Below are 22397 nucleotides of genomic sequence, written 5' to 3' on the forward strand. Positions count from 1 at the left end.
GGAGCCTTGCCGACTGTGAATGAAAGGAATTCACAGTCGTGCAAACAAAAGAGGTTTTGTTGGGACTAAGACTTTGCTTTTGCTTTCTAAGGAAGCCTGGGTCAGAACAAATCCTCCCTCTAGCAACTTCAAATCCCGCCCCCCCCGATTCTCCACAAAGTACAGGTAGTCCTCGATTTATGACGACCTCAATTGAGCCCCAAACGTACGTGAGAATTTTTAAAAGTGAGTTACGACTTTTCTTGTTAAGCGAATCCATGTTAGGTTTAATCCAACAGGGGACTTGTCACTAACTTCATCCGCGTGACGGTCCACTTAACAACGGCGCAAGAAAAGTTGTAAAATGGGGCAAACCTCGCTTAATGAATGTTTTCACTTAGCGGCGTAAATTTCGGGCTCGATTGTGGTCGTAACCCGAGGGTTCCCTGTATAATTAACCCCATTTCTTCCCCGCTTGATTGAATGTCTCATTTAGAATAGAATAATGGAGTTGGAAGGGACCTTGGAGGTCTTCTAGTCCAACCCCCTGCTTAGGCAGGAAACTAGACACCACTTCAGACAAATGATTATCCAACATCTTCTTTAAAACTTCCAGTGTTGGGACATTCACAACTTCTGGAGGCAAATTCTGTTCCACTGATTAATTGTTCTCAGTGTCAGTAAGTTTCTCCTTAGTTCTAAGTTGCTTCTCTCCTTGAATAGTTTCCACCCATTGCTTCTTGTTCTGCCCTCAGGTGCCTTGGAGAATAGCTTGACTCCCTCTTCTTTGGGGCAACCCCTGAGATATTGGAAGACTGCTATCCTGTCTCCCCTAGTCCTTCTTTCTCTTAAGCTAAACATACCCAGTTTCTGCAACCGTTCTTCATGTGTTTTAGCCTCCGGTCCCATAATCATCTTTGTTTCGTTTTAGGTTCCTCTTCCGGGTCATTGAAAGCACCGTGTTCCCAAGTCCCTTATTACAAGCCAGGATTCGTGAGCGCCAGAGCCGGGCGCGAAAAAAAGCAGGACAGCAAACGCACAGCAAGTCGAGATAAAAACGAAGTGTCCAGGTGGCAGTATATTGCGTATTATTAAAATTTATCTTTCTCGGATAATGTTTGATTTTCATGGATATCTATAACCAGCTGTCATTCTGGCTGTTTTTGTACACTGTGATTCCGTGATTATCATAAAAATAACAAAAGGTGTTGTTTTATGATGATAGGGTTAGCTTTTGCAAAAAGATACCGCAAGTTGCACCTATTTAGGATAAGACAGGATAGGATAGAAAATAATAAATATAAATTAGAATAGAATAGAATGTAGAGTAGAGTAGAAGATAGAAGATAGAATAGAGTACAGGAATAGAAAATAGAACAGAGCAGAACATAATATAGAATATGGAATAGAATATAGAAAAAATAGAATAGAATATAGGATACAGAAGAGATATAGAAAATAGAACAGAGCAGAACAGAACATAATATAGAATATAGAATAGAATAAAGAATATAGAAAGAAAGAATAGAATAGGGTAGAATAAAGAATAGAATAGAATAAGGAATAGAGAACAGAATAAAATAGTATAGAATAGAATAAGGAATATAGAATAGAATATAGAATAGAACAGAATAGAAATAGAATAGAAGAGAAGAGAAGAGTTGGAAGGGACCCTGGAGGTCTTCTAGTCCAGCCCATTCATTTAGGTATCTCTCTCCTTTCTCTGTTCATAAACAGGGATTGATCCTTGCAATGTTATTTGACTTATATGCCACTTGATTGCAAACCAACTCTGTGAGGTGGGGGGCTTCACAATATAACAACAAATACAGTTTAAAAACCAAAAATGACAATAATGTAGTGAAACAAGTATCTACCCACTTAGTAAAACATTTGGCTGGAATCTACCCAAATTCCCTAAATTCAGCAAACAGCAGGCGGGGGAGCAGAACGTCCCAGTTCAGGATTCTGAAAAGGGTTAGCGCTAGGTATATGGAAAATAAGGGAAGTCCCGTTGCTAAGTGAAACATTCGTTAAGTGAGTCGCACTTACAAATACCCTGTTTAAAAGCAAAACTGCTAACAAGCGGCCATTTGTGCTCTGCAATCTTTCCAAAATTCTGCATCACTCACCAAGTTTGAGAATCTAGCTCAGGTAGAATATTATCTATTAGCTGGAATTATTGTCCTTTTCTTCTTTTCTTGCTACACGCTATTTTTTGGGAGGGTCCCCACGGACGGAACCCAGAATCTGTTGCAACCGAGGCACCTTTCGAACCAGCGAAGGAATGAAGAAATCTTAAATTCTAAACCTGACTGGAGTCATTTAGGATTCTTCCCTTTACAAATGAAAAAAGCGAATAAAAATCCCAGGAACATGACCGAACCGACAATCATCAGCACGAGTTGAAAGAGATACAGCAGCTTGATCTTGTTGGTCACTTTTGATCGGAAAAATTCTGCTTTCTCATCACTGATAGTAGCCGTCTGCAGAAAAAGGAAGGAAGGAAAGAAGGAAGAAAGAAGAAAGAAGGAAGGAAGGAAAGAAGGAAGAAAGGAAGAAGGAAGGAAAGAAGGAAGAAGAAATAAAGGAAGAAGGAAGAAAAAAAGAAAGAAAAATAAAGAAAGAAGGAAGAAAAATAAAGGAAGAAGAAAAGAAAGAAGGAAGGAAGAAGAAAAGAAAGAAAGAAGGAAAGAAGGAAAGAAGGAAGATAGAAAAATAAAGAAAGAAGAAAGAAAAAGAAAGAAAGAAGGAAGAAGAAAAAAGAAAAAGAAAGAAAGAAGAAAAAAGAAAGAAAGAAAGAAGGTGCAGGAAGGGAAGGAAGGAAGGAAGAAGGAAGGAAAGAAAGAAGGAAGGAAAGAAAAAAGGAAGGAAGAAGGAAAGAAGGAAGGAAGGAAAGAAAGAAGGAAGAATGAAAGAAAGAAGGAAGGAAAGAATGGAAGAAAGAAAGCAGCAAAGGAAGAAAGGAAGGAAGAAGGAAGGAAGGAAGAAAGAAGGAAAGAAGAAGGAAGGAAGAATGAAAGAAAGAATGAAAGAAAGACAAAGGGACGGAAGGAAGGAAGGAAAGAAGAATGAAAGAAAGAAGGAAGGAAAGAATGAAAGAAAGAAGGCAGGAAGGGAAGAAAGGAAGAAAGAAAGAAAGAAAGAAAGAAAGAAAGAAAGAAAGAAGGAAGGAAGGAAGGAAGGAGGAAAGAAAGAAGGAAAGAAAGAAAGAAAGAAAGAAGGTGCAGGAAGGGAAGGAAGGAAGAAGGAAGGAAAGAAAGAAGGAAGGAAAGAAAAAAGGAAGGAAGAAGGAAAGAAGGAAGAAAGGAAAGAAAGAAGGAAGAATGAAAGAAAGAAGGAAGGAAAGAATGGAAGAAAGAAAGCAGCAAAGGAAGAAAGGAAGGAAGAAGGAAGGAAGGAAGAAAGAAGGAAAGAAGAAGGAAGGAAGAATGAAAGAAAGAATGAAAGAAAGACAAAGGGACGGAAGGAAGGAAGGAAAGAAGGAAGAATGAAAGAAAGAAGGAAGGAAAGAATGAAAGAAAGAAGGCAGGAAGGGAAGAAAGGAAGAAAGAAAGAAGGAAGGAAGGAAGGAGGAAAGAAAGAAGGAAAGAAATAAATAAATAAAGAAAGAAAGAAAGAAAGAAAGAAAGAAGGTGCAGGAAGGGAAGGAAGGAAGAAGGAAGGAAAGAAAGAAGGAAGGAAAGAAAAAAGGAAGGAAGAAGGAAAGAAGGAAGGAAGGAAAGAAAGAAGGAAGAATGAAAGAAAGAAGGAAGGAAAGAATGAAAGAAAGAAAGCAGCAAAGGAAGAAAGGAAGGAAGAAGGAAGGAAGGAAGGAAGAAGGAAGGAAAGAAGAAGGAAGGAAGAATGAAAGAAAGAATGAAAGAAAGACAAAGGGACGGAAGGAAGGAAGGAAAGAAGGAAGAATGAAAGAAAGAAGGAAGGAAAGAATGAAAGAAAGAAGGCAGGAAGGGAAGAAAGGAAGAAAAAGAAAGAAGGAAGGAAGGAGGAAAGAAAGAAGGAAAGAAAGAAAGAAAGAAAGAAGAATGAAAGAAAGAAAGAAAGAAAGAAAGAAAGAAAGAATGAAAGAACAAAAGACAAAGGGACGGAAGGAAGGAAGGAAGGAAGGAAAGAAGGAAGAAAGAAAGAAAGAAAGAAAGAAAGAAAGAAAGAAAGAAAGAAAGAAAGAAAGAAAGTTCAGCATTTTCAACATCATTTCAGCTGGACAATACAGCCTGAATTCACAGCAATGCTATCCTCTATGCCCAAATAAGTACTATGTCCCAGTTTGCACAAGTTTGTGTATATATAGGGATTATTAGTGGAGGTGGAGCCCTCACCTCACAATCAGGAGGCTGTGAGTTCAATCCTAGGTAGAGGCAGGTATTGCTCTCTCTGGGCATGATGAGAATATATCTGCTGAACAAAACTCCTCATTGGGGACAGGAAGGGCATCTGGCCACTCAAACACTCAGCTAGCTCCATTCAGTTGCTCAAAACTCCACCCCACAAGGCATTATGAGGTCTTTAAAAGATGGCGATGAATGCAATAATTACTCCCTCTGTGCCTCTTCTCTCATGCCTCACATTGCAACTGAGTCATTGATGAGTTTCCATCCGTTGCTTCTCGTCCTGCCTTCAAGTGCTTTGGAGAATAAGTTGCCCCCCCCTCTTCTTTGTGGCAGCCCCCCCAAATACTGGAATGCTGCTATCATGTCCCCCTCCCCCACTTAGTCCTTCTTTTCTTTTAGATTGGCCAAACCCAACTCCTGCCTTCCCACTCTTCTCTCCGTCCCTCTCGGGGGGATCATGTCCAGACCTTCTTTGCAAATTCTTTTGACTGACTTGCTTCAATCCACAGGGATCCCGGGTGGCTTTGAAGGATCAAACACAAAAAGGGAGGATGACCAACCCCTGGAAAAAACCCACTCACCTCGTTCAGCCACAGAACAGGGAAGAAAAAAATGTTTTTGACGTTTTTTAGCGCTCTGCGGAAAACGAAAATAAGAAGAAGAAAAAGAGAGGGAAAAGAAAGAAGCAACATTAGAATGGCTCCGTTTTGGCTAGCAGAAATAAATAAATAAATGAATGGCTACCGTATTTTTTTGTTGGGTTTAAGTTCTATTTTTCGTGGATGAAGCCTGATCTGTAATGTGGATGGCAACCAACTAACCAACCATCAACCAACCTGAATAGAGCTGGAAGGGGGCTTGGAGGTCTTCTAGTCCAACCCCCTGCTCAAGCAGGAGACCCTAGACCTTTTCAATCAAGCAGAATGGAGCTGGAAGGTACCTTGGAGGTCTTCTAGTCCAACCCCCTGCTCAAGCAGGAGACCCTAGACCTTGTCAATCAAGCAGAACGGAGCTGGAAGGGACCTTGGAGGTCTTCTAGTCCAACCCCCTGCTCAAGCAGGAGACCCTAGACCATTTCAATCAAGCAGAATGGAGCTGGAAGGGACCTCGGAGGTCTTCTAGTCCAACCCCTGCTCTTGCATCTTGCAGATTTCCACCCCAGCCCGAGATGCCCATAAGCCACTTCCCCTGATAAGCACCCCAGCAACCAATTGGTCAACCTTTCCCCAATGGAAAATAAAAGAACCGGGGAGACTTACGTGATTTTGGAATTGGGTCTCACCAATATATTCACCTGCAACCTTTTGGCGAAGGCCAAGGTAAGTCCTGTAATCTGAAAAACCAAACAAATACGTTGACTTTTGCCGACTGGCGGGAATAAGGATGAGCAGCATTGAAACACCCACAGGAGAAGAAAGAATTTTTTTTAAAAAAAACCAATATTAGACTGTGTGCAGAAGTGGACGGATTAACGTTGAAGATAAAGGAAAAAGAAGACCCAGAATATTTTGAGATTTCTTTATCAACGTTTGGATAATAGAAATGGAATAGTATAGAAATTAGGAGTTTACTATTGTCATGTAAACGAATTGACTCAGACAGCACGCTGTTCCCTAAGCATTATTGTACACAAAAAGAATCTACCTATCTATCTATCTATCTATCTATCTATCTATCTATCTATCTATCTATCTATCTATCTATCTATCTATCATTCTATCATTCTATCATTCTATCATTCTATCATTCTATCATTCTATCATTCTCTCTTTCTCCCATCCATCCATCTATCCATCCATCTATCAATCTATCCATATTTCTTTCTTTCTTTCTTTGCCCCACCCACCCATTCATCTTTCTTTCTTTCTTTCTTTCTTTCTTTCTTTCTTTCTTTCTTTCTTTCTTTCTTTCTTTCTTTCTTGCTTGCTTGCTTGATTGCTTGATTGCTTGATTGCTTGATTGCTTGATTGCTTGATTGATTTCAGCTATCAGGAAACAAATACTATGAGGGTAAGACATCCCTAACGCCCCTCGCAGGGGGGGAGGGGTGTTCTGTTAAGATGCAGCCTGTTGTGCCTTAAAACGGCTTCTACTGTATTGCCGTAAAATTGGCTTCTACTGTACAGTGTGGTGGAGTTGCCATGGTAATGGCTTCACAGTACTCCACAAGGGAGGTCCCTCTGGTACGGGGGAAAATCTAACATTGGAAATTACGTTTGGTCCGGACGTTTCCCCCCCTATAAATAAATACCCGGGCAATGCCCCGTTATCGGCTGGTGAAATTTGCATTCCCTTACCGGTTCTACGTCCAGAATGGTGCTGTGTTCCGCCTTGTTTGGCTCCATCCCCTTCACGTATTCAAAAATCCAAGGACTTCCATTCAGGAAATGGGGCGAGGAGATGTAGACTGGTTTCCCTGTGGAAATAAAAGGGAAAGGAGCACAACATCCATTTTACTGGATCGTAAAAGGCCGTTCTGTTTGGTCGTCCGAACTTTGGGACTCGCGTGGGAGCCCAGGCAATTTCTCCCTAATGTGGTGTGGTTTACTTTGTGTGTGGGATATTTATATGAACAGATTAACAGAGCCAATCCTAGGGAGAGGAAGATCTTTCTCTTTCTGGCCACAGTGAGAATCTATCTGCTGAACAAAACTCCGCACTGGAAATAGGAAAGGCATCTGGCCAGTAAACGCTTTGCTACCTCCATTCAGTTGCCACGACTCCACCCCCCCAAGGGATTATGGGGTCATTAAACGAAGATGATGATTAAGAGAGTTGGAAGGGACCTCATAGCAGTGGTGAAATTCAAACGTTTTCCCTACTGGTTCTGTAGGCATGGCTTGGGGGGGGGGGGTCTTGTGACTGATGTCCCTCATGCCCACGCCCAGAAAAGTCCCTCGGTCACAGCGGGCAACAGTGTGCACATACGTGGCCAGCGCATGGAACAGAGCAGCGCCCGTGGTGTGTTCAAAAAGCGGAGTAGCTCCGATAATTTTCGCTGCAAGAATTCTGCAGCCGATGCATCTTTCGGCCTCTAGGCGCACCCCCCCAAAAAAGAGGAGGTAGCTGCAATCATCTCGCATCGGGGGGGGGGGGCAAGATGTGGGCTGGTGGCAATGGCTCAGCCCTGGCTTGCCTTCCCTGGCAGCCAGTGGTGGGAGGAAGATAAGGATGGCGAAGGGAGAGTGGGCAGCAGGCAGGCAGCGGCTCTGGAGCAAGGCGTGAGCCGGGGATGGCGCATTCCCTGACCTGGTTGAGGTGGGTGACGGCTCCAGGGCCTCGGGGAATGGCGTGTCCCTGGGCCCTGGGCCCCGATCCAAGGCGAAGGCCGAGCGGCTGGCATGCATCGCTTATCTTTGGTCAGTTGAGTGGGCGAGGCACCTGACGAGGTGATTAGCTGGGCCGTGTGGCGAAGGCAACATATATAGGGTGGGGGTGGGTGGGAGGGGTGAGCGGCTGGAAGGGGTGAGTGGCAAACGGATGGGGGGATGGGGGCCACGACACGAATGCAACATGTACATGCTTACTTACCGCCTGCAACGCTCCACGGTGCTCCCGCTACTCGGTTGAGCATCGCGTAGGCGCAGTACGCTCCGTGCACGGAAGCGCCCGAGAGCTCAAATACCAGTAAGGACTGCGGGAGGGCGGGTGGGCCCTCGGGAGCACCGGAACAGAATGGTACCCTGTGCTCCCAGCGGTCACCAGTATGCCCATACTGGTCGTAACCCACCACGGGTGGGGGCGGGGCCAACCAGGGGTGATTTTAACTAGTTCGGTGAACCGATTCAAATCGTCCCTACCGATTCGCCCCAAACCAGTCCGAACAGGTCGAATTTCACCCCTGCCTAGTAGGTATTGTAATCCAACCCCCTGCCCAAGCAGGAGACCCCAAACTATTTGAATCCATCAGAATAGAGCTGGAAGGGACCTTGGAGGTCTTCTAGTCCAACCCCCTGGCCAAGCAGGAGACGCTTTATAGACCAGTGGTTCTCAACTTGTGGGTCGGGACCCCTTTGGGGGTCGAACGAGCCTTTCACAGGGGTCGCCTAAGACCATCGGAAAACACATATTTTCAATGGTCTTGGGAACCGAGACACCAATTTTATGGTTGGGGGTCACCACAACATGGAGGAACTGTATTAAAGGGTCGCGGCATTGGGAAGGTTGAGAACCACTGGTCTGTGGTCTCCTGCTTGAGCAGAGGGTTGGACTAGAAGACCTCCAAGGTCCCTTCCAGCTCTATTCTGATTGATTGATTGATTGATTGAAATGGTCTGGGGTCTCCTGCTTGAGCAGGGGTTTGGACTAGAAGACCTCCAAGGTCCCTTCCAGCTCTATTCTGATTGATTGATTGATTGATTGGTTGAAATGGTCCAGGGTCTCCTGTTTGAGCAGGGGGTTGGACTAGAAGACCTCCAAGGTCCCTTCCAGCTCTATTCTGATTGATTGATTGATTGATTGATTGGTTGAAATGGTCCAGGGTCTCCTGTTTGAGCAGGGGTTTGGACTAGAAGACCTCCAAGGTCCCTTCCAGCTCTATTCTGATTGATTGATTGATTGATTGATTGAAATGGTCCAGGGTCTCCTGTTTGAGCAGGGGGTTGGACTAGAAGACCTCCAAGGTCCCTTCCAGCTCTATTCTGATTGATTGATTGATTGATTGATTGATTGATTGAAATGGTCCAGGGTCTCCTGTTGGGAGCAGAGGGATGGACTAGAAGACCTCCAAGGTCCCTTCCAGCTCTATTCTGATTGATTGATTGATTGATTGATTGAAATGGTCTAGAGTCTCCTGTTTGAGCAGGGGGTTGGACTAGAAGACCTCCAAGGTCCCTTCAAGTTCTATTCTGATTGATTGATTGAAATGGTCTAAGGCAGTGGTTCTCAACCTTTGGGGGTCAAACGAGACTTTCACAGGGGTCACCTAAGAAAAACATATATTTTCGATGGTCTTAGGAACCGAGACACAAATTTGATGGTTGGGGGTCACCACAACATGGAGGAACTGTATTAAAGGGTCGCGGCATTGGGGAGGCTGAGAATCACGGCTGTAGACCATTTCAGACTTAAGACCATTTTTTCATGGTCAACAACCTTTGCAGTGATCCCTACGGTCACAGGATCAAAATCCGGATGTGTGGCAACTGACTCCTACTTATGACGGTCGCAGAGTTCCCTGGTGCGTGTCTGCATGTGTGATGGAATCCCATTTGGCGCCCTTCGATGGGGAAACCGGGATTCACTGAACGACCCTGTCGCGAATGGAAACGCCACAGGGATTCACTCAACCGGGGGGACGGACGGACGAGAAGAATGCTCCACAAATGTTTTTATTGGGTATAGTTAAGGATTTTACCAAAGGGGAAACAAAATTGGCCTTGTATATGGTTACAGCAGCTAGGTTGTTGATTGCGCAACATTGGAAAAAAGATTTTTTGCCGACAATTGATCAATGGATTCAGAAGGTGGCGGGGTTCGCTGAAATGGCAAAAATTTCAGCTTTCTTAAAAGCTCAGAAACAGGAGGATTACACACAGGAATGGGCAAAATGGATTGATTATATACAGAATAAATACCAGACTAGGAGTTATTATCTAGCCTTTAGGTAAGAATGTTTAGACCGATAGATGATCAGAGTAAATAGTATATGGGATGTTTGGAATTGTTAGAGTGGTATACAGCGGAAGTCAGGGGGGTGGGTTTGTGCAGGAGGTGGGGGAGGGTTAGGGTGGAGGGTGGGGCAATATATATGTATGAATAAATTAGAAGATGGGACTAATGAAACATTGTTAGGCTAGGAGAAATTTATATTAAGAGTTATAGATGTTAAATTAGCTTAGAAAATGATCAATGTGTTATTATTAATTTAAGAGTAATTTATATAGTTTTTGTTGGGAGGAGAGGGGTTATGAGTAATCTATTTTAAGATGGGGGGAGAGGAGGGGGTAAAGTGTTTGGTATAATATTTGAATGTGAATTTTTGCGGGGGGGGGTTGGGGGGGTATAGCATTTGTATGAGATTTATATTGTGTGGAGGGGGGGGTGAAAAGGGGGAAAAATTTGTTTGTACAAAACTCTTTTAATAAAAAAAAAAAAAAGAATGCTGGTGAAACGGGGCAAGTCGCACTTAACAGCCCTCTCGCTTAGCGGCCTAATGTTTAGGTCTTCAGACGAGGACCACCTATATTGCCTTCTCACCCCGGGGCACCCACCCAGGGTTCCTGGGGATAGAATCCCAGGAGTTCCACTCTGGGTCCAGCCAAGCTTTCTTCCTCGTTAGTCCGTGCTCTCGGTCGTATTTTGGGCTTACCTTGTTTGCAGGCGCTGACATCCAGAACTCCACTGGTGGTGCAGTTCCTGTTTATTTCCCGGTCGGTGCAGAAACAGATATTTTCAGGAACGGTGAGGCTGGAAGCGAAAGCCGAGGGAGGGACGTTGAAGCGATACAGGGGGATGTCCTTCAGAGTCACCTCCCGTCTGAATCTCGCGTAGACGGACCTGCCAGGGGGGGGAATAATAGGCGTTCGTAGAATAAACAGAGTTGGAAAGGGCCTTGGAGGCTTTCTAGTCCAACCCCCTGCTCGAGCAGGAGACCCTAGGCCATTTCAATCAATCAATCAATCAATCAATCAATCAATCAATCAGAATAGAGATGGAAGGGACCCTGGAGGCCTTCTAGTCCAACCTCCTTCTCAGGCTGGAAACCGCATTATACAATATGAATAGGAATAGAATGGAATGGAATGCAATATAGAATATCGGAATATGGAATATGGAATGTGGAATGTGGAATGTGGAATGTGGAATGTGGAATGTGGAATGTGGAATGTGGAATACGGAATACGAAATACGAAATACGAAATATGAAATATGAAATATGAAATATGAAATATAGAACATAAATATAGAATATAGAATATAGAATATAGAATATAGAATATAGAATATAGAATGGAATGGAATACGGAATACGGAATATGGAATATAGAATATAGAATGGAATAGAATAGAATATGGAATATGGAATATGGAACATGGAATATGGAAAATGGAATATAGAATGGAATAGTATAGAATAGAATATAGAAAATGGAATGGAATAGAATAGAATAGAATAGAATAGAATAGAATATAGAATAGAATAGAATATGGAATATGGAATATGGAATATGGAATATGGAATATGGAATATGGAATATGGAATATGGAATATAGAATGGAATGGAATAGAATAGAATAGAATATAGAATATAGAATATAGAATATAGAATATAGAATATAGAATATAGAATATAGAATATAGAATATAGAATATAGAATATAGAATATAGAATATAGAATATAGAATATAGAATGGAATAGTATAGAATAGACCATAGAATATAGAATGGAATGGGATGGAATTTAGAAAATATAGAATATGGAATGGAATGGAATGGAATAGAATAGAATAGAATAGAATAGAATAGAGAATAGAGAATGGAAGAGAATATAGAACAGAACAAAACAGAGAATAGAATAGAAAATAGAATAGAATAGAATAGAAAATATAGAATGGAAGAGAAGAGAACAGGGCAGAACAGAGAATAGAATAGAAAATAGAATAGAATATAGAATATAGGATATAGGATATAGGATATAGGATATAGGATATAGGATATAGGATACAGGATATAGAATGGAAGAGAAGAGAAAGGAGCAGAACAGAGAATAGAATAGAAAATAGAATGGAATGGAATGGAATATAGACTAGAATAACAGAGTTGGAAGGGATCTTGAGGTCTTCTAGTCCAACCCTGGCTCATGCAATCTCTCCTTAAAATCCCGCAGTGTTGGAGCCCCCCCCCCAACCTCCCTTACTTAGCAACAGACTTTCCCTAGGACGGTCATGTTGAGGTCATCCTGGGTGTCGGAAGCAAAGGAAGGCTCCTCCCCCACCTTTTGCTCAAGATCCTTTACCTGCAAACATCCGAGGAAAAGAAATACAGCTCTTCACTCTTTTTGACAAAAGGGTGGAACGAGGTCCCATCTGTGAGTTACAATGAGAGCATCTGATGAGTTTGTGAGCCTCACAACTTGTTTCAGAAATACAGAATATACAGAGCCGGAAGGGGCCTCGGAGGTCTTCTAGTCCAACCCCTTGCTTAGGCAGAAAACCCTACAGCACTTCAGACAAATGCTTATCCAATCTCTTCTTAAATACTGCCAGATGCCTTCCTTCCTTCCTTCCTTCCTTCCTTCCAACTTTTCCTTCCTTCCTTCCCCTCTTTTTCTTTCTTTCTTTCTCTTCTTTCTTCATTCATTCATTCACTCATTCATTCATTTGATGTGTCAAGGTGGGAATCTTTAGGGGTTTAGCACCTGGAGTTCAGCAATTCCAACCTTAAATATTTTTAATGCATGCCAAAGGAAAAAAGCAGTGGCACTGTTTAATCCATCCTTCCTTCCTTCCTTCCTTCCTTCCTTCCTTCCCTCCCTCCCTCCCTCCCTCCCTCCTTCCTTCCTTCCTTCCTTCCTTCCTTCCTTCCTTCCTTCCCTCTCTCTCTCTCTCTCTCTCTCTCTCTCTCTCTCTCTCTCTCTCTCTCTCTCTCTCTCTCTCTCTCTCCCCACTCTTTCTTTCTCATTCATCCATTCACTCATTTGATGCAATGATGCAGGAATCCTTAGGAGTTTAGCACTTCCAGGCGCAATATATATGTTTAAGGCATGCCAAAATTTATACGGTGCCTGTGTCCTGCGCAGAAATTCAGAGCTGATACCTGTGCCGTTCACCATGCCACAAGAGCCTTTCCAGTATTGGAGGGTCCTTTGGGAAAGAAAAAAAGAAAAAAGAAAAATAACATGTAAACCAGGGGTGTCCAAACTTGGGAACTTTAAGACTTGTGGACTTCAACTCTCATGCTGGCTGGGGAATTCTGGTAGTTGAAGTCCACAAGTCTTAAAGTTCCCAAGTTTGGACACCCCTGATGTAAACCAATGTGGCAAGAAAAGCCATAAAATGGGGGCTTAGCCAATGCCTCGCTTAGCAACATAAACTCTGGAGTCCACTGTGGTCGTATGTCGAGGACTGCCTATACCAGGGATGGCTTTTTGTCCTCGTGTGCCGAAATCCCACGCGTGTGTGCAACAGCGTCCATGCGCCTTGTAAGTGTGGCCAACCCCCTGGACTTCCCCCTCACCCCCAGGAGGCTTCGGGGAGACCTGCTAGGCTCAAAATGGGCCACTGGGGGGGGCGCATGCATGCACAAAGGTGCCTGTGACCTCCAATACCACCACCCCCCATGCCCCATTTTGAGCCTAGCAGGTCTCCCTGAAGCCTCCTGGGACCAAAACTGGGGCACCCAAAATATATTATACCTGCTATTGTTGAAAGTGACGATTATTCCTTTCTTGTTTATATCGTCTTTCCCGCTATAAATCCGGTAAGGGCCATCAAAGGTCCCATTGTACTTAAATGAGAGAAAGGGAGAGAAGAGAAAATTAATTTGGGGGACTTATCATCCAATGGAAGGAAGCAAAAAAAGAAAAAAGAGAGGAAATGATACCCGTATCAAAATTCCATTTTTGCAGTGACTTTTATCCCTAACATCCAAAGGATGACATCAGCTATGCTTCTTAGGTGGAAATCAAACGTGCTGATTTTTCATAAGCCGTGCGAATAGAAGCCAAAGACTATTCTGATTTTCATATTCTGGGTTTTACGGAGGTGTTTATTAAGGCAGCACAGGTACTTTTCTTTAAAAAAATCACATCCCCAGTAATTAATTCCCACCCCCCTCCGAGTTGATACTTACAGGATAGAAGATGCCAACAACTGTGTCAATTTTTACAATGGGGAGTTTTTTCAAGAAAGGATCTTCGTAGCCCCAAAGTATTTCTTTCACCGTTCTCCTTTGGAGGAATTGTGAGTTTGATGATTTCATCCAAACATTCATCAACCGCTGAACCAATCCAATCTTATACAAGGCCGGGGCAGCCTGCAGAAGAGACCAATATAACCATAACTTAAATTATGAACACACGGATGCAAATCAATACAAACAGGAGAAGGGGAGAGGGTAGGAAGGGGAAGAGGCAGAGTAGGAGTAGGGGAGAGGGAAGGGAAGAAGGAAGAGGGAAGGAGAGGAGGGAAGGAAGAAAGGGAAGGAGAGGAAGGTGGAAGGGAGAGGAAGAGAAGGAGAGAGGGTAGGAAGGGGAAGAGGCAGAGTAGGAGTAGGGGAGAGGGAAGGGAAGAAGGAAGAGGGAAGGAGAGGAGGGAAGGAAGAAAGGGAAGGAGAGGAAGGTGGAAGGGAGAGAAAGAGAAGGAGAAAGGGTAGGAAGGGGAAGAGTAGGAGTAGGGGAGAGGTAAGGGAAGAAGGAAGAGGAAGGAGAGGAGGGAAGGAAGAAAGAGGTAAGGAGAGAAGGATGGAAGGGAGAGGAAGAGAAGGGGAGAGGGTAGGAAGGGGAAGAGTAGGAGTAGGGGAGAGGGAAGGGAAGAAGGAAGAGTTAAGGAGAGGAGGGAAGGAAGAAAGAGGTAAGGAGAGGAGGATGGAAGGGAGAGAAAGAGAAGGAGAAAGGGTAGGAAGGGGAAGAGTAGGAGTAGGGGAGAGGGAAGGGAAGAAGGAAGAGTTAAGGAGAGGAGGGAAGGAAGAAAGAGGTAAGGAGAGAAGGATGGAAGGGAGAGGAAGAGAAGGGGAGAGGGTAGGAAGGGGAAGAGTAGGAGTAGGGGAGAGGGAAGGGAAGAAGGAAGAGTTAAGGAGAGGAGGGAAGGAAGAAAGAGGTAAGGAGAGGAGGATGGAAGGGAGAGAAAGAGAAGGAGAAAGGGTAGGAAGGGGAAGAGTAGGAGTAGGGGAGAGGGAAGGGAAGGGAAGAAGGAAGAGTTAAGGAGAGGAGGGAAGGAAGAAAGAGGTAAGGAGAGAAGGATGGAAGGGAGAGGAAGAGAAGGGGAGAGGGTAGGAAGGGGAAGAGTAGGAGTAGGGGAGAGGTAAGGGAAGAAGGAAGATGAAGGAGAGGAGGGAAGGAAGGAAGAGGTAAGGAGAAGGTGGAAGGGAGAGAAAGAGAAGGAGAGAGGGTAGGAAGGGAGAGAAAGAGAGAGGGTAGGAAGGGGAAGAGTAGCAGTAGGGGGGAGGTAAGGGAGGAAGGAAGAGGAAGGAGAGGAGGGAAGGAAGAAAGAGGTAAGGAGAGGAGGATGGAAGGGAGAGAAAGAGAAGGAGAGAGGGTAGGAAGGGGAAGAGTAGGAGTAGGGGAGAGGGAAGGGAAGAAGGAAGGGGAAGGAGAGGAGGGAAGGAAGAAAGGGAAGGAGAGGAAGGGAGAGAAAGAGAAGGAGAGAGGGTAGGAAGGGGAGAAAATCTTAAGGTTAGAAATCTTAAGGGGGGGGGGGGCTTGCTTACCACAATAGCAAAGTTGACGGTGGTGAAAGTGTCATTTTCGGGCCCAACTGACATATCAGGTTGAAAAACGATAATATTTGGCTGGATGTAAGACAGGGTAAAGTCTTCGTGTTCCATGATGTTTTCTTTGGGAATATACCGCATCCTCGAAGAAAAAGAGATTGTTAAATGCTGAGCCATTTCATCAGCGGAACAGCTCGCCACCAGAAGTCATGGGTGCTGCATCACTGGAGGCTTTATAAGAAGCGATTTTTCTGCAATGGCCCTTCTTTATATCCAATAACCATTTCGGACAAACGGTTGTCCCATCTCTTCTTAAAAACCTCCAGTGTTGGAGCATTCACAACTTCTGGAGCCAAGTTGTTCCATTGATTAATTGATCAGGGATGATAGAACAACCGAGTTGGAAGGGACCTTGGAGGTCTTCTAGTCCAACCCCCTGCTCAGGCAGGAAACCCTAGACCGTTTCAGACACCCTCTTCTTGAAAACCTCCAGGGAGGGAGCGCCCACAATTTTTGGAGGCCAGTTGTTCCACTGATGAATTGTTCTCCATGTCAATATCAGGCCTGCAGCCATCTTTCCTTTGGGATCTTCCGCCTGCCACACTTTCTAGCATTCTACTAGGCCTTTTTCTATGGTGGGAAAATGCGGAGTTAGGTGAGAGGTAGCCATAACAACATTCTTTCTAGAAAGCCAAGGTCATCCTTTGTCTCTGCACCTGACCGGAACTGGATGAGTGGAAGCTGCCGGCAGGGCAGTGGGAGATTGGACCATGGGATGGACTCGTGGGTGTGTGGGCAAGATCTTGAATTTTCAACCGGGTGGGACCTACTTGTAAGTGTACGGGCCTTTCTGCTTCAATATCGGAGGAGACCCACTCTGCATTACGTCCTCTGGGTTTTGGACATCAAAAAACCAAAACTGTCGGTAAATAGTACTTCCCGGAAGAACCCAGTTCTCATAGGCGATCGAACCATTTTCGATGACAACTTCCTGCAGAGGGGAAGAAGGACGAGATTTTAATATGATTTCTTCCCCCCCCCCCCACCCGCAAGTGAGTCAGAATAGAAAGCTTTTCAGAGATTGCTTGAAGAGGCAGTGGCCCAGATAATGTTTCCTGGAAAATGTTAGGATAACATCAAACTCATTTTTGTTTTTAATGTTAAGTATGTAGGCTGCAATACGAGTTTAAGCGGCCTGTGTTGAATGGCGTTTCAGATAATTGAGATATAAGAGAATAACAGAACAGAAGAAGAGAGTCGGAAGGGACCTTGGAGGTCTTCTAGTCCAACCTCCTGCCCAAGTAGGAGACCCCAGACCATTTCCATCCATCTATCGATCAAATTGAAGAGGTCTTTTAGTCCAAGGCAGGAATCCCTACACCATTTCAACCAAGCAACCAATCATAATAAAGCTGGAAGGGACCTTGGAGGTTTTCTAGTCCAACCCCCTGCTCAGGCAGGAGACCCTAGACCATTTCATTGAATGAATGAATGAATCAGAATAGAGCTGACAAATAGAGGACAAGAAGCAATGGGTGGAAACTAATCAAGGAGAGAAGCAACTTAGAACTAAGGAGAAATTTCCTGACAGTGAGAATAATTAATCAGTGGAACAGAAGTTGCCTCCAGAAGTTGTAAATGCCCCAACACTGGAAGTGTTAATGAAGAGAATGGACAGTCACTTGTCTGAAATGGTACATGATCTCCTGCTCGAGCAGGGGTTGGACTAGAAGACCTCCAAGGTCCCTTCCAACTCAGTTTATTCTATTCTATTCCATTCCATTCCACTCCATATTCTATATTTTATTATTTATTCTACTCTACTCTACTCTACTCTACTCTACTCTACTCTACTCTACTCTACTCCACTCCACTCCACTCCACTCCACTCCACTCCACTCCAATCCATTCCATTCCATTCCATTCTACAGCCTGAAGGGACCTTGGAGGTCTTCTAGTCCATCCCCCTGCTCAAGCAGGAAACCGTAAACCATTTCAGACAAATGGGTGTCCAGTCTCTTCTTAAAAGCCTCCAGTGTTGGAGCACCCACAGCTTCTGGTGGCAAGCTGTTCCACTGTCTAACTGTCCTCACTGTTAGGAAGTTTCTCCTTAGTTCCAGGTTGCTTCTCTCCTGGATGAGTTTCCATCCATTGCTTCTTCTCCTGCCTTCTGGCGCTTAGGAAAAATGAGTCCATTTCACCCTCCTTTTCGTGGGAGGATGTCAATTTTGTGCGTTTTGAGTTCATGCTGGATCAGAAGCTGTATTTCGACATTTTCGGAGTGACAGTTGAAACTCTGCCTATAAAGAATTACTATGCTTTCCGGAGTATTGAAATGTTGCATCGTAGGAAGCAGTTCAGTAAAAGCACACCCACCTCACCTTTTCCCCAAAATGTTGCAATTCATGATTTACAGAGCCTGAATTACCTTCAATTATAATGGGATGCCTCAGCTTGCCTTGGACCCTTTTACACAGTCTGCGGTTTATGGAACTTACCGGTTGAAACTTGCAGTCAAAACAAACAGGATAAAAGAATTCCAAAGCACTGGAGCAAGGAGATCCAAAAAGATCACGACGGCTTTGAACCATGGGCCCTTATCCAACAGCATGGAACTTAATGTGGAGAAAAGCAAGCTTTGACACTTGGGCAGGAAAAACCAAAGCTAGAAGTACGGATGGGGAGAAACCAGGCTCAACAACCGTAACGGTGAGATGGGCTTTGGAGTCCTAGCGGACGATCCCTTAAACCTGAGCCAGCCGTGTGCGGCAGCAGCCAAAAAAGCCAATACGGTTGCATGAACAGAGGCAGGGAATCAAAATCAGGTGAAAGGGTTAGCACCGCTTTGTAAAGCCTTAGTAAAGCCTTAGTAAAGCCACACCTGGAATTCTGCATCCAGTTTTGGTCACCGTGTTGGGAAAAAAAGAGGTTGGGGTTTTGGAAAAAGTGCAGAGAAGAGCAAATAAAGGCTTGGCGATTAAAACATATGAAGAACGGCTGCAGGAATTGGGTATGGTCAGTCTAGAGAAAAGTAGGGGGGACTAAGAGCAATATTTCAGTATTTGTGGGGCTGCCTCAAAGAAGAGAGGGTAGCGCCAGAAGACAAGGCAAGAAATAATGGATGGAAACTAAACAAGGAGAGAAGCAACCCGGAATTAAAGAGGACCTTCTGAACAGGACAACTAACCAGTGGAACAGCTTGCCACTAGAAATCGCAGTTGCTTCATCATTGGAGTTTTTTAAAGATGAGATTCGACAGCCACTTGTCTGAAATTGTCTCCTGCTTGAGCAGAGGGTTGGACTAGAAGACCTCCGAGGTCCCTTCCAGCTCTATTCTGCTTGATTGAAAAGGTCTAGGGTCTCCTGCTTGAGCAGGGGGTTGGACTAGAAGACCTCCAAGGTCCCTTCCAGCTCTTTTCTGATGGATTGAAATGGTCTAGGGTCTCCTGCTTGAGGTGGGGGTTGGACTAGAAGACCTCCGAGGACCCTTCCAGCTCTATTCTGCTTGATTGAAAAGGTCTAGGGTCTCCTGCTTGAGCAGGGGGTTGGACTAGAAGACCTCCAAGGTCCCTTCCAGCTCTATTCTGATGGATTGAAATGGTCTAAGGTGTCCTGCTTGAGCAGGGGGTTGGACTAGAAGACCTCCAAGGTCCCTTCCAGCTCTTTTCTGATGGATTGAAATGGTCTAAGGTGTCCTGCTTGAGGTGGGGGCTGGACTAGAAGACCTCCAAGGTCCCTTCCAGCTCCATTCTGCTTGACTGATTTATAGACATTGTTCTGCCTAGATTGAAGGTTTCCTTGTCAGAACAACTGAGATGAAATTATTTGAAAAAGGTTAGATGGAATTGTGGCAGGCTACTGGTGATAGCATCTCCTTACGTCCCCCCAAAGGTTGAGGAGGAAGTCAGGAAAACACCCAGAAATACGGGAATTCGAGGGCTCGCTCACCTCTTTTATTTTCTTGTCCACAAAGTATTTTCCAGCTGGGATCAGAATTCCTCCCAGGACAGCCAGCAGTGCTCCCATGGTTGCCACAGTCAGCAAGCCACAATTTAGGTTGCACCCCATGTTTCTTCACACAATGGCTGTTTGTGGAAGCTTCTCCGCCTCCTTCTTTGACCTCGGATGGTTCTCTTCTCCTGATGTTTATTCAAAATGTCCCTGAAGAGCAGATGTTGAGTCTTTGGGGAAAAGTGCAGAGAAGAGCAACAGAAATGATTAAAGGCCCAGAGATTAAAACATACGGAGAAAGGTTGCAGGATTTGGGGAGGGCCAGTCTAGAGGAAAAGAAGGACTAGGGGGGGACACGAATGCAGAATTCCAGTATTTGTGGGGCTGCCCCAAAGAAGAGGGAGGTAAAGCTATCCCCCAAAGTACCAGAAGGCAGGAGAACAAGCAACGGATGGAAACTCATCAAGGAGAGAGGCAACCTGGAATTTAGGAGAAACTTCCTAAGAGTGAGAATAATTAGTCAGTGGAACTACTTGCCACCAGAAGTTGTGGGTGCTCCATCTCAGGAGGTTTTAAAGAAGAGGTTGGAGAGCCGTTTGTCTGAAATGGTCTAGGGTCTCCTGCTTGAGCAGGGGACTGGACTAGAAGACCTCCAAGGTCCCTTCCAGCTCTATTCTGGTTAATTGATTGAAATGGTCTGGGGTCTCCTGCTTCAGCAGGGGGCTGGACTAGAAGACCTCCAAGGTCCCTTCCACCTCTATTCTGATTGATTGAAATGGTCTAGGGTCTCCTGCTTGATTAGGGGGCTGGACTAGAAGACCTCCAAGGTCCCTTCCAACTCTATTCTGATGGATTGATGATATGACCATCTCTTCTCCTTGCAAGGAACATGCTCTACTCTTATTCCCACCCAAGGCTGCAACCCCAGGTACCAACAGGCATGGCGAAAAGGTGAGACAGCTTCAGCCTTAACAGCTCTTTCCTACTGCTGTTTAGGATAAACCCCCAAACCTAACTTTTTAATTTTTTTTAAAAGATGCTATAGTTAGTTAGCTTATGTTAGTGTATGATTGTTAAATGTTTATATCCTTTATTTTGCTCTGGGAAATTGAGGGGAGGGAGAGTTGGAGGGGTGGCAGGGTTGGGGTCGAGGGAGGGAAGGAAGGAGAAGGGGAAATATCTGTAAATTCTACTAAAACTTTTCAATAAAAAAAAAAATTACTACCCTCTGAAGATGCAAACTAACCTGGAACCGTGGAGGAATAATTTTGCAGGAATTGTAGAGTTGCTTCAAGACCAATCAGGGGGGGAAAAAATATCTCCCCAAAAACCAGCTATGCTGAATGCTGATTTCCAGAGAAAAGATCTTCTTGTAGCAACTCTGCAGAGTTAACACAGTGTGGTGAACTGCTCATAGGTTCAGGAGTCCATCGATCTTTCATCAGCCTTCCGATATAGATATATAGATATTTTTTAAAAAAAATCAAAACGTCTCAGGGAGAACTGAAACAGTCCGGAATCACCAACTCTTCCTCTTTAATCTTTCTCAGGAAAAGGAAGCAAGGCAAGCGACATAAACTTCGTCCTGGACTAGTCTGAACTCAGCCAGGAGTAAAAGCTCTCCTGAACTAACCTCAGAGTTATCTAAGTATATATCGGAAATTCCGGGAGAACAAGTTGGAACGCAGGACGTATTTAGCCAATCCCATCTAATGAATCTGCTATCTGCAACCCCCTTTTTTTGATCCTATGTTGGAGGCAAAAGCAAAAAGGAAAAAGGCCCATGGATGTAACACAGAATATAACACAGAGGATACGATTTCAGGTGGAAAGGCTGTGGGGTACAGGTAGACCTCGATTTACGTCCACAATGGAGGCCAACTTTCCTGTTGTTAAGTGAGACATTGGCTAAGGGAGCTTTGCCCCCATGGCACGGACTTTCTAAGGGACGCAGTGGCTAAGACGCTGAGCTTGTCGATGAGAAAGGTCGCCGGTTCGGCAGTTTGAATCCCTAGTGCTGCATAATGGAGTGAGCTCCCGTGACTTGTCACGTAAAAGCACGTGCTTGAGCAGGGGGTTAGACTCGAAAACCCCTCCAAAACCCCTTCCAGCTCTATTCTAATTGATTGATTGATTGATTGAAATGGCCTAGGGCCTCCTGCTTGAGCAGAGGGTTGGATTAGAAGACCTCCAAGGGCCCTTTCAGCTCTATTCTGATTGATTGATTGATTGATTGATTGAAATGGTCCAGGGTCTCCTGCCTGAGCAGGGGGTTGGACTAGAAAACCTCTAAGGTCCCTTCCAGCTTTAATCTGATTGATTGATTGATTGATTGATTGATTGAAATGGCCTAGGGCCTCCTGCTTGAGCAGGGGGTGGGACTAGAAGACCTCCAAGGTCCCTTCCAGCTCTATTCTGATTGATTGATTGATTGAAATGGTCTAGGGTCTCCTGCTTGAGCAGGGGGTGGGACTAGAAGACCTCCAAGGTCCCTTCCAGCTCTATTCTGATTGATGGATTGATTGATTGAAATAGTCTAAGGTCTCCTGCTTGAGCAGAGGGTTGGATTAGAAGACCTCCAAGGGCCCTTTCAGCTCTATTCTGATTGATTGATTGATTGATTGAAATGGTCCAGGGTCTCCTGCCTGAGCAGGGGGTTGGACTAGAAAACCTCTAAGGTCCCTTCCAGCTTTAATCTGATTGATTGATTGATTGATTGATTGATTGATTGAAATGGCCTAGGGCCTCCTGCTTGAGCAGAGGG

General features: G+C 44.6%; 1 protein-coding gene across 1 annotated transcript; it reads right to left on the reverse strand.

The window, feature by feature from the left end:
- Nucleotides 1-1795: 1795 nt before the first annotated feature.
- LOC309393825 (platelet glycoprotein 4-like) lies at nucleotides 1796-16655 on the reverse strand. The gene is made up of 11 exons (XM_081956321.1): nucleotides 16513-16655; nucleotides 15680-15824; nucleotides 14105-14287; nucleotides 13668-13759; nucleotides 13070-13116; nucleotides 12270-12339; nucleotides 10621-10808; nucleotides 6608-6726; nucleotides 5570-5643; nucleotides 4892-4946; nucleotides 1796-2465 (listed from the first exon to the last, which is right to left on the reverse strand). The coding sequence occupies exons 1-11, from the start codon at nucleotides 16563-16565 to the stop codon at nucleotides 2301-2303; spliced, it is 1191 nt and encodes a 396-aa protein (XP_081812447.1). The 5' UTR covers nucleotides 16566-16655; the 3' UTR covers nucleotides 1796-2300.
- Between the last annotated feature and the right edge of the window lie 5742 nt (nucleotides 16656-22397).

The sequence above is a fragment of the Natrix helvetica genome (assembly GCF_964273705.1).
Source record: "Natrix helvetica genome assembly, chromosome: 5".
NCBI classification, from domain to species: Eukaryota; Metazoa; Chordata; class Lepidosauria; order Squamata; family Natricidae; genus Natrix; species Natrix helvetica.

What these genes read in the sequence shown, in the direction of transcription:
- LOC309393825 (XM_081956321.1), bottom strand. Translation starts at nt 16,565, where the DNA reads ATGCAGAGTGGGTCTCCTCCGATATTGAAGCAGAAAGGCCCGTACACT. An exon ending in CCGTCAACTTTGCTATTGTG is followed by an intron (nt 14,288 to 15,679) that starts GTAAGCAAGCCC and finishes TCTCTTCTGCAG; the next exon opens with GCTGCCCCGGCCTTGTATAA. An exon ending in TGGCATGGTGAACGGCACAG is followed by an intron (nt 12,340 to 13,069) that starts GTATCAGCTCTG and finishes TGTAACTCACAG; the next exon opens with ATGGGACCTCGTTCCACCCT.